Below are 11,307 nucleotides of genomic sequence, written 5' to 3' on the forward strand. Positions count from 1 at the left end.
TTAATAGAGGTCACAGGTTTCACTAAAGAAAATCTCAGCCGTTGTGGCAAACCAAACAGATGCGAGACCATGCAATAACACGAAGAAAAATAGCAGTAATAATAAAAATAATAATATCACACGCAGCAATAATAATAATAATAATTAAAAAAAAAAATTTGCGAAAAAAAAAAATTTATCAGTCGCTTATGTCATTGTATTTTCTACTTTGTGGATTTCTCGCACATTCAGCATATACAGCCTTTCACTATCCTTTTTCAAAAAAGAAAAAACAAACAAACAAACAAACAAAGAAAGAAACAAGAAAAAAAAAAAAAAATGGGGAGTCAAAATTTGTCTGGCGCACTGATTCCTTTACTTCACAGAAAAATAATTCTTTGGTTTTTTTTTTTTCTTCTTCTTCTACTACTACTTTTTTTTCTTCTTTCAGTGGCCACATTTACTTTACTCAGTCTTCTACCTCAATCACAGCGTTTTTGATGGCGCTACGACCTGTAGTTCCACCTCTGCCAACAGGCATATCGTTTTCATACATATCTGCAACTTCATCGTCATCAGTGCCAAATTGAACAAAGTATTGTCGGTTTTCACGGTATTTCACCATACCAAATACTATCATTCCTGTTACCATGATCACTGTAAGACATGCAAGCAAAACCACGACTGTGCGATCTCCATTACCTTTTGTGAAAAGAGGGTCATCTCCAAATGCAAAGAGGGAATTGATTCCCTTTACGGAAGCGATAGAAAGGTCTGTCAATATAGATGAGTTTTCTTTTCCAAGGGAGAGGATGTAATTTTGCCGTTCCATAGTATCACATGGACGTGTTTCCCCAAGATCTTCACAAAGGATGGAAATATACACCACTTGACGTTTTTCCATATTGTGTGTGATGTGTGTTACCGCGAGTGCTGCACGTGGAATGCAAAAGGACTGACTGACTTTTTTGAGGAAATCATCGGGGAGTTTTGTTGTATTTAATGTCATCCTTATCGCCTCATAGGAGACCCATGGATTTTCTCGTGTATTCTCTTGTGCCATTGGACACGCTTTCTTCGTGATGGGATCTGTCGGCTGTGGAATCACGGCGGGGCTGTTGGAGTCGCCCGGCGCTGTTGTTGTTGGCGGGCCCGCGGCGCTGTAGCCCAAGTCGGTGACGCTTGGCACTTCCGTCCAAATGCCGTGGCGGCGCTTGTAACAAATTTTGAAGGCGCCGCCCTGCCGGAGGACCCACGACCACAAAGTGTACGTCGTGCTCGGGCCGTAGTCGTCGCTGGGGCCGAGGTCGGTGCTCTCCGGCACTCCGCCGGCGGGGCTCGCCGTCGCGCAGTCCTCGCTGTCCCGCACGAACTTCGCCCGGTCGCCCTCCGGTCGGGTGTCCAGATCGAATCCATGGAATTTTATGGTGGTTTTCACACCAACCAGCACGCGACCATCCTTGTCTTGGCCCTCTACTATCTGGTAATAAGAAGGATTTCCATCAAACACACGAACAACAGCCAACTCTGTGCTCAGGGCATCACCTTTTGCTCGATAACAAATACGGTAAGTCTCAGGTGTGTCAAAAAAATAATCACGCTCCCCAAGAGTTGAGGGATCCTCAAATGAATGAAAATCCGATTTCACGGAAGGAAGACGCATACCAATTCCTTCACTGGTGTTGTCTGCACATTCCTTATCCAAACCTTTAAGTGTCACAATATCATTTTTAGCTTTATGCATATTTGTACCTTTAGGGTAACGTAGAATAAATTTTGTGGTTGATGTTCGCCTGATGTAAACCGCTCGAGGTACGACTGAAACCACCACAGGTAAATAAGCATCTTGAGACTCCTTTGCGCTCTCCATATAATTCATAATTGCCCGAATTTGTAGTGAACATCTTGGGTTTTCGCCTTTATTCATGAAAACCAGGGAAAAATGGCCAGCTTCTGGGAGACGAATAGAAATGTCACCAAGAGAACCTCCCGCCATATCTTTTACATCATAATCAGTCACATCATAATTACCTGTAAGCTTGTTTTTTTCCTTGGCTCGTAAAACAAGGCGATGTAAGTACTCTGTCTGATGAGGTACACTGCATGGATCCCATCCATCTCGGTTTAGTCCTCCTGTTAGACTGGTTACCTCATATACAAGGCATGTAAGCGTTAAGTTTTTTAACTTTTTCGGTATCTCATGAATGGTCACTTCACCACCGGCACCAGCAGAGCCTTGCACCTCTTGTCCCTCACAAGATGGGTACAAGCTTGAACCGTGAACAAGGGAACAACAAAAGGAAAGAAGAGAAATCAGGAACACCAGTATTAATTTCATTGATAAGGTGTGTGTATTTTTTTTTTTCTTTTGAAAAGATATCCTTGCTATAAGGTAGAAAATAGAGAGAGAAAAAAAAAAAACAGATGTCATGGTATACATGAGGAATACGTTTATATTTTGTATTTTATACCAGTGAGTGTAGGAGAACAAATTCATGAACAAGAGAATGTCATTATCGGAGCAGCAATCAGTTGACTCATTTCTTTCCCCCTGTATCCTTACCTTTGTCTGTGGTACCAGTAGCTCCTCTTTTCGCCGATCCTCTTTCTTTTTGAAACAGATCCACCGCCTTTATGTTCACCATCTTCATTCGAAACGCTACCTTTCCAAGTCGCCGCTTTATTTGGTTATCAAGTACCTGCTTCTGCCAAGGTGATTCGAACTCATTGTTCTTTTCCCTATTAAATAATTCTTCTGTGAACCAATGTTGAGCCGCAATTTTGTTTTCATAGATTCCAGGATATGTCCACTCTGGACCGATAACGGGATCCTTCTGTTCCTTGAAAATAGAAATAGGCAGTGACATTCCTTCCTTGCCGTAGGTAAATACGTTTAGTGGTACCTCCTTAACTTCAACTAACTTGCGATGCTCCATACGACCATAATACGCGTTCTGCAGCTTTTTCCTTTCCCGGTCCATCTCAAGTTGTGTTGGGGCTGTATCATAAGGAAGATACACCTGTTTGTAATCAGGAGTATCTGAGGGTTTTCCCGTCCGCTTCAACGCAACAAAAGTGGCGAAGAACTGTGCGAAGGACGTCGTTCTAAACATTCTACCACCCTACGCCTTATTTAGATTTGCCAATATTAAAAATTACATTACCATAATGGCAGAAACCCAAAAAAATATATACATGAAGAGGGAAAAAAGGGGGAAAAAAGAACAGAAATGTATTTTATTATTATTATTATTATTTACCTTTATTTTTTTTTTCTATTTGATCTCTTAGAATAGATTTCTAGTCTCCATAAATTTGATTTACACAGAAAAGCAGTTAACACCCATGTAATACTGATTCCTTACGCAATGGATACCGCTGCTATCGCCTCCCTATTTTCTTTTCCCAAACTGATTCCTAGATGCTAATACTACAGGCTGTCAATATACCTCTAGCCTTCCACTTCCCATCCTCCTCCTTCTTCCCCTTCACCTTATTTTCACTCAGTTTAACAGCATCACCTTTCTAGACTAATCATGGATCAATCCCACCACCCCACCCCACCCTTTCTCTCTCTCTCTTCCTCTCTCTTTCTCTCACTCACACACTCACTCACACACCGCATACAAACACATTCCGTCACATTACCATGTCTTCTTCCAGTAACGGAAAGTTGTCCTGCCGTAAATACGCCAGTTGGTATTTTTCTGTCCATAATGAAGGAGAATACAATTCACAAGACCCAAGGTTGTAAAGGTCTTCCAGAACATAACACGACGATCATCGTACTCTGACTCAGCGGACCACCGGAGAAAGTTCACAACATCCTTAGCCATTTGACTCGTTGTCGCCGGTGTACCATCTTCGTAATCCACCATACCGTCCATGAGTGGAGGTGGCATGGAGAGCACGCAATCCTTGAAGTAGGGGTTCCAGAACTGTCCAGGCTTAATTTCAGGAGCAAACGGAGGAACTTCCATCAGCTCTCCATTACCCCAGTTGTATCCGGTAATGAGAGAAAAGATGTAGTCAGGGCCACCCTCTTTGCCGAAAACAGCATGTTGCAAATCTGGTGGTTCAGAACCGTTATTCGCAAACTGTGCCGCACGCTGATTGGGGAAAGGTACTGGAAGTGTGTCTGTTGGTTTGCCTGGGCGAGGGTTCAACATACCTTGGGCGTCAGGCTCGGTATCAATCACTTCATACTGAGATGCCAGCTGTTTGATTTCCTCTCGGGTCATAAATCCCTGAAAGTGTGTGAACGTCATGCGACCCAAAGCATGGCAGGGGGCAAACACTTCAGTGTAGATCTGTCGCCCACGACGTACAGAAGGCCAGTCGAGACTATGCCAAATTTCGTAGTGGTCGTTGTGGTTCCAGTACCAATCTCGCTTGATGGGATGGGCCCTCTTCCCAGCCATATTTACTTTATGCTAACAACCCTGAGAACAAAAAACAAAACAAAACTACAAAGGATCAAACACACAGAGAGTAATAGGGGGAATAGGGGGAAAAGGAATAAGAAAAAAAAAAAAAGAAAAAATATACATATATATACACAGAAAAAGATAAAAAGAAAAAACAATCCATTATAAGAAGGGGTATAATTTAGCAAAAATAAATAAATAAATAAATAAATAAATAAATAATAATAATAATAATACTTTTATCACCACTATACTACTTTAAAAGGAAAAGATCATATCACCTCATGATAGAAATAAATCATCAGTGTTTAAAGGTTTGAATCCAGAATTGTCATTACTATCGCTTACTTTCCCGTCAGTTGTGAGTGGTTTCATGTTGAGCATTGACTGCTCCAAGACTTCAGCAACAACAGCCTGAAGTATAGTACTCTTCGAAAGTACCTTTACTGATGCAGAACCATCTGTAGATACCATCACATCTACCACTACAGGAGTATAGGAGAGAAAACCGTGCGTTTGTGTCGCATGAGCTGCGATACCTTTCCATTGATTGGTACCAGGTGTGTGAAAGACGCGGAATCCCATATTTGTAAGTATATGCTCAAGAACTTCGCCATTAAGAAAGGTACCTGCTGAAAGATGGTAGGTATCCGTTAAAGTAACATCTAGTTCCTTATATAGGGAGTTATACGATGATTCATCTTTTTCATTATACGGAGATAAGAATCGAGTACAAACAATAGGAAGTAAAAGAACTTTCATTATAACAGAATGGTCATCCGGTACCTCATAAGAAAAACGTATTGAAGGAGGCTCCTTAAATGGTGCCAAGGATCTGGCAAGAAAATTATATTGTAAAGTTTCACCTGTGTTGATTTTGATATGTTTATCTTTCGATTGCAGCAGTAGCCCAGCATCCACCCCAACAACTTCCACAAGGACATTTTGTAATTCCCCTTTAGCCTTAGATTGAATTGTGAGAGTCACACGAGCATCAGCCCCGTGATAATGCTGTGAGCACTGAACCTCCACTAACTTGTCAGAGTAAAGGGTACCGGATAATCCTGTAAGAAGCGATACAAATAGATGTTGTACCTCTTCCTTCTCTTTTGCCATACTTTCTAATTGCATTGTTGAATTAACAAAAAACAAAGATTCCATATCAGTATCTTTTGTCAATTCTGATTCAGAAGAAACATCTTGCACCACCTTTAATATATCAGAGGAGACTGATTTACCATTCACTTCTTTCGCTGTAGATATTGTTTTTACTTCACCATCCACTTTTTCAGATACTGTCAAGGTTTTAGTGACATTTGCTCTCTCTTGAGCGATTCCATTACTCGGAATAGTAGACAAATTGCCCTTCTCAAAGGTTGGTAGAGGTTCTAGAACTTTTTGCAAGAGTTCGTCATTACCCAATTCGATAAGACCAACATATTCCATAGCGCGTTGCTGCAGCTCAACACTAAAACTACTTCTAAACGATCGAAGTATTTTCATAATTTTTTCACGAACGATCAAATCATAGTAATTATAAAGTTTTACAAAGGCACTTAACATGAGACATTGTGTCTCTTCAGAGGCATCATTGAGATGATCTTGGAGTACAGTCACCTGCATGAGCGGAGTACTCTCTACATTTAGGGCGATCTGATACCCAAACTCTCCAATAACGATCGCTGCAACTTGCAAAAGAACTTCAGGGACAGTACTACGACTTTTGAGAATACTAAATAATTTCATTACTGCTCGTTTTTGAACGTAAGAATTATTTAAAATAACATCTACAACACGATAAACAATTTCTTTTGGAGTAATATTGTCAGCTTGTGCAATAACGGAAACAATAGTATCAACATACCAGCCATAGTCTGTACAGTATATCTCTGACAATCGAGCAATGGCAAGCACAAGATTTTCTTTGAATGTTCCGTCAGAAATAGGAAGGTATGAAAGAAGTTCTTCAATAACTTCTGTTGCATTATCCTTGTCACACATATTTACGGTTACATCCAAAGCTTTTGTGCGGATAGAAACATCAGGATCATGTAAAGCAACAACAATTTGTTCTTGATATTGTTTAGAATAATCCCTGTAATCATTTGGTGAAGCTTTAGATGAACATAACCGTGATAACAAATTTAATCCCATATAACGTAAATTAGAATCCTTTTTTTCAGTAATAAAGGTACTAAGTACGTCTAGACATTCACTACGAAGCTTGTTACCTATATTCCATTCATTAATAAGTAAAACTACTTCAAAAAATACCGCATTTATGGCACTTACACGATTCATGGTACCCTTTTGTTTTTGTTGTGTTTGGGCGTCTCGCAAAACTCTATCTGTAGCTTGTACAATTTTTTCCAATACAAGAAGAGCTTTCTCTTTTAATACCGGGTCTGAAGGAACTGGAAACTTACGAAGCAGACGCATAGAAATTGCTTGTAACCATGGAGCGGGAACACCGTAATAGACATATCCTGGTTCTGTTTGTTTCGTTAATATAATTCTCCCAAGGAGATCAATGATTTGATGAGGAGTGGATTGAAAAAGATTTCGAGTCGTTTCATTAAGACAGCCTGTAAGAAACAAGACAGCGCAACCACTCATTCCAAATAGGGGACTAAGGACAAGATCAGTCATAACAGGTACAACTTCCGCAAGGTCTACAACTTCAGGGTATTTTCTGTAGATACGTAAATATGTCAATACAGCTTTCTTTCGAATATGTACATCCCGACTATTGTTCAAAAGAATATTCTTCACCCCAGTAGACATTACTTCGGCAAACTCTTTTCCACCTGTATTAGCAATTGCTGTGAGTGCTAGACTCACATTTAGCTCCTGTTCAGAGAGAAGATCTTTGTAAATACTATGAGTGGCGAGGGTCAAAAGTGGGTGATTTTCATTAAGAAAAACTGTCACGGAGAGGTAACCAATGAGTTTCTCCGCTGGAGTTGTTAATGCTAATAATTTAACTCCTTCCATATGACCAAACTCCACGGGGTATCCAAGCATTGTGATAAACATTAACTTACATACATACTTTCTTCGGTCATATGTAGTCATCTTTGTTGTGTCTTGAAACTTTGAGCGAATCTTAACGAGTTCAAACTCAACACGTTCTCTTTCCTCAGCAGGACTACTAGTTGCTTTTCGAACATCCTGTATAAAGTGAGCCAGGCCACGCATGTCCATCTTTTCCGAATTTTTTAATTCTTATCACTGAACTATCACCACAATTATTATTATTATTTTTTTTTTTTTTTACTTATGGAAGAAAAAAAGAAAAAGGAAAAATAAAAATAAAACGAGTAAAATAAGTAGGTTATTGAATAAAGCAATAACATAAAAGCAGATATATTCAAACTAGAAACAAACAAATATTGTTGAAAAAAAAAAAGCTAAAGTCATGGGTAATAATACGAATAATAAAATAATATAGGAGATCTCCCTTGACTATCCTTAGAGAGCCCTGGTATCCATAAAACTGTACTTAAGAAAACAGTGATATGTACGGATAAAAAAGAATGACAAATACATTCACTATTCCGTTCAAAATATTACTGTTATGAGAGGATCATACCCTCTCTAGTAGGGCGAGAGGGTGAAGGTGGGATGGCACCGGTGTCTTTTCGCATTCTCTTTTTAACCGGTGTCTCCGGTGCCAAAATATCAGTGTCACTATCAGAATCCTCTAAGGAAGATTGTACCCCATCCTCAGATACTGGAGACGACAATTGATTCTCCCCAATATGTGAGACTTCTATAGACTCATTATCATCTTTCACTCCTGACCCTGTTCCCAACTTTCGTCTAGTCAACATATATGTCGGTAAGCTGTGACGAGAGGAAATCGAGTGAAGTTTTTCTGACTTGCGTGATGGTTCTGTCAAATTTTTTCTATGTGTCTTGCTTTCCAAAAGCTCTTTCTCTATCTTGCATGAATCAATAGCTGTAGTACAGTTATTATTGTGGGAAAAACATAAATCCCCATCATTCAAACTATTTTTATGAGTTTTTTCTTTATCAAGAGAAGTTCTGGATCCGTTATCTGTTTCACACACTGAAGTCAACAAAGTTGTGTTAATGTGTGCGACAACATCTGTCACTTTAGCTTCCAAAACAGGCGGGCAAGTATCAACAAAGATGTGAAAAAGAAAGTCACATCCAAAGTTAGCCCTAAACCCAGTGAGAGCCGTTACCACCTCGGCAGGGATGACCTTTTCACGAGATTTTCTGAGTGAGATCTCTTCTGCACCGTACAGCTGCAAGAAGATATTCCACGGTACTTTCATGAGGATATCCCGCAGCATTGTGGGACTAACTAACAATTTCAGAAAGAATCGCGGCAGAAGAAAACCTTCAAGTACGTCTACATCATCCTCAAACTTCCTTTTCATACGACGTTGACTCATACCTTCGGAGTCAAATAAACCCCAGAATAAAACTCTTGTGAGACGTGCCATTACTTCCACAATTACAGTTTCCATAGGTAGACGTGATACTTCAACATGTTTTCTTTTACCCAAAGAACCTCCTACACTCTTAACAGCAGCCTCAGAGCGCAATACCAATTCTAAAGGGGTCACATTTTCTATAGTATCTGAACCTTTTCCAAAGACAAAGTTGTGGGTGTCCTCCAGAGCAACGACGAATGCCTCATCAGAAGAAGACTTAAACTCTGAAAGAGTACGAATACATCCTGGTACATCAGCCTGCATCTCTACATAAATGCAGAAAAAAAAAAAAAAACAAGGAAAAATTAAAAACAAGAAAAAGTTGAGACAGTCATGTACAGCATAAAAAGTGGGAAAAATACCACATACACAATAAAATAGAGATAAAAACCAAGAAAAAGGCTTTTACTCCCCCTCCCGAGAAGAATTAATATAAACATATATACAAATATATATTTATATAAATATATATATCATTTACTAAGACTGACTCGATATGGTTTTTTTTTTCTCCGTCATGACATATTTTTTTTCCTTGCCTTTTCTCCCAATAGAAGAAAAAAAAGTAATACAACAACAAAAAAAAAAAAAAAAATCTGGGAAGAACAAGTAATACAACAACAAAAAAAAAGATCCTTAAGTAGAACGCAATGCATACCTCTTTTTCCTAATGGGAATCGTTCCCTTTTTCTCTTGTACAATGCCAGCTACCATCCTTATTTTTACAAAGTCAGAAATGAGGAAATTTTACTCCCCTAGTACGATGTCAATATTTAATATACTACCCCCAAGCATACAGTTGCGAACAACAACAAAAAAAAAAAAAAAAAAACGGTTAAATATGGGACCGTTGCCCATTTAAGTTACCCAAAGCAACACCGCGAATCATATTAGCACAACCATCGAGTTGGTCAATAGAAACAAACTCATTCGGTTGATGTGCTTGCAAGATAGATCCTGGCCCACAGACAACCACAGGAACACCAATACCCTGATAGTGACCACCTTCAGTGGCGTACGCGACCTTGCGTGTCTTCGAATCTTTAGTCAAATGGCGTACCAATACAATAAACGGATCGTTCTCGTCAGATTCCTTCATTGAAGGGACGCCACTCAATTTTTCCACCTCAATACGTCCATCTGGATATTCTTTCTTCAAAGAGGGAAGAAGTTCCTTTTCTAAGAAACTTTGTATTTTTTCTTGAATAGATTTCAACTCTACTTTTGGCAAGCATCTCATTTCATACAAAAATTCACACGTTGCAGGAATGATATTCCCTGCATTACCCCCTTTAATAAAATTTGTCGATACTGTAGTAAAAGGAACATCAAAAAACTCATCAAATGGACCCTTGAACTTGACTTCTTCAGCCACCTCACGTATTTTTAGGATCAATTTACAGGCATAGTCAATAGCATTGCATCCTTGATTTGTAAGAGCATAAGAGGAATGTGCCGCTTTACCGTAAATACGAACACGGAACAAATCATTACTCTTGTGCGCAATGACGATGTTGTTAGATGTTGGTTCACCAACGATGCATCCATCCGCCTTGATGTTGTTATCCCGCAGGAACTCCGCAAGCACCTTGCCACCGATACATCCTATCTCTTCATCATAGGTCCATGCAAAATGAATCGGTTTAGCACGCTTCATCTTGAGTAATTCCGGAGTGAGGGACATACATACAGCAATAAATCCCTTCATATCACATGTGCCCCGCCCGTACAGCCGGCCATCCTTCTCCGTCAGCGTGAACGGGTCACTGTCCCACTTCTGCCCGTCCACCGGCACCACGTCGGTGTGGCCGGAGAGAATGATGCCGCCGTCCGTCACACCGCCGTCGCCCGGCAGCGTTGCCCACAGATTCGCCTTTGTCTTCTCCGCGTTGTGCACCAGCGTGCACTTCACACCGAGTCCCTCCAGGTACTCCTTGCAGTAGTGGATGAGGTCGAGGTTGGAGTTGCGGCTCGTCGTGTCGAACGCCACGAGCTTCGCTAGCCACTGTTTAGCGTTCATAAATGATTGTAGAAGAGAGTTAAAATGGGTAAACTTGAGATTAAACCTGGTACCTTGTGGCAATAACGGAAAAGGAGGGGAAAAGGGGAAAAGAATAGGAAATGTACGCATAGACGACACCCTAAATCCAAATGTAAGAAATGAAACGAATCCCACCAAAAGGACACGGCACCTATCAATGCAGCATGTGTACCTGTAAAGGGTCACTGTTCTGAGAGTAGAAATAAAATAAATAAATAAATAAAAACCGTTTTATATTTAAGCTACGTTCACGAAGAATCCTTCTAAGAACTTCCAAGTTAACGAGACCCCTCTTGCACTGCGCCCAACATATCATGAAAACAGCCCTGATGTCATACAAAAATATCTGCAAATTTAACAACAACAACCAAAAAAAAAAAAAAAAAAAAAAAAA

At 39.9% G+C, this 11,307-nt stretch overlaps 6 protein-coding genes across 6 annotated transcripts; all 6 read right to left on the reverse strand.

Annotated features, from left to right (window-relative positions):
- Nucleotides 1-448: 448 nt before the first annotated feature.
- TM35_000371190 (golgi/lysosome glycoprotein) lies at nt 449-2,317 on the reverse strand (the record flags this gene model as incomplete). The annotated part of the gene is made up of 1 exon (XM_029029419.1): nt 449-2,317. One exon carries the CDS (start codon nt 2,315-2,317, stop codon nt 449-451), a length of 1,869 nt encoding a protein of 622 aa, XP_028879212.1.
- Nucleotides 2,318-2,516: 199 nt separating this feature from the next.
- TM35_000371200 (uncharacterized protein) lies at nt 2,517-3,092 on the reverse strand (the record flags this gene model as incomplete). Its single annotated transcript, XM_029029420.1, has 1 exon — nt 2,517-3,092. One exon carries the CDS (start codon nt 3,090-3,092, stop codon nt 2,517-2,519), a length of 576 nt encoding a protein of 191 aa, XP_028879213.1.
- Nucleotides 3,093-3,623: 531 nt separating this feature from the next.
- TM35_000371210 (putative cytochrome c1, heme protein, mitochondrial precursor) lies at nt 3,624-4,400 on the reverse strand (the record flags this gene model as incomplete). Its single annotated transcript, XM_029029421.1, has 1 exon — nt 3,624-4,400. The coding sequence occupies one exon, from the start codon at nt 4,398-4,400 to the stop codon at nt 3,624-3,626; it is 777 nt and encodes a 258-aa protein (XP_028879214.1).
- Nucleotides 4,401-4,688: 288 nt separating this feature from the next.
- On the reverse strand, nt 4,689-7,604 carry TM35_000371220 (putative alpha-adaptin-like; the record flags this gene model as incomplete). Its single annotated transcript, XM_029029422.1, has 1 exon — nt 4,689-7,604. The coding sequence occupies one exon, from the start codon at nt 7,602-7,604 to the stop codon at nt 4,689-4,691; it is 2,916 nt and encodes a 971-aa protein (XP_028879215.1).
- Nucleotides 7,605-7,981: 377 nt separating this feature from the next.
- TM35_000371230 (uncharacterized protein) lies at nt 7,982-9,136 on the reverse strand (the record flags this gene model as incomplete). The annotated part of the gene is made up of 1 exon (XM_029029423.1): nt 7,982-9,136. The coding sequence occupies one exon, from the start codon at nt 9,134-9,136 to the stop codon at nt 7,982-7,984; it is 1,155 nt and encodes a 384-aa protein (XP_028879216.1).
- Nucleotides 9,137-9,707: 571 nt separating this feature from the next.
- TM35_000371240 (glutamamyl carboxypeptidase) lies at nt 9,708-11,003 on the reverse strand (the record flags this gene model as incomplete). Its single annotated transcript, XM_029029424.1, has 1 exon — nt 9,708-11,003. The coding sequence occupies one exon, from the start codon at nt 11,001-11,003 to the stop codon at nt 9,708-9,710; it is 1,296 nt and encodes a 431-aa protein (XP_028879217.1).
- Between the last annotated feature and the right edge of the window lie 304 nt (nt 11,004-11,307).

Source organism: Trypanosoma theileri, assembly GCF_002087225.1.
Source record: "Trypanosoma theileri isolate Edinburgh chromosome Unknown TM35_Tth_37_V1, whole genome shotgun sequence".
In the NCBI taxonomy this organism is placed as follows: Eukaryota; Euglenozoa; class Kinetoplastea; order Trypanosomatida; family Trypanosomatidae; genus Trypanosoma; species Trypanosoma theileri.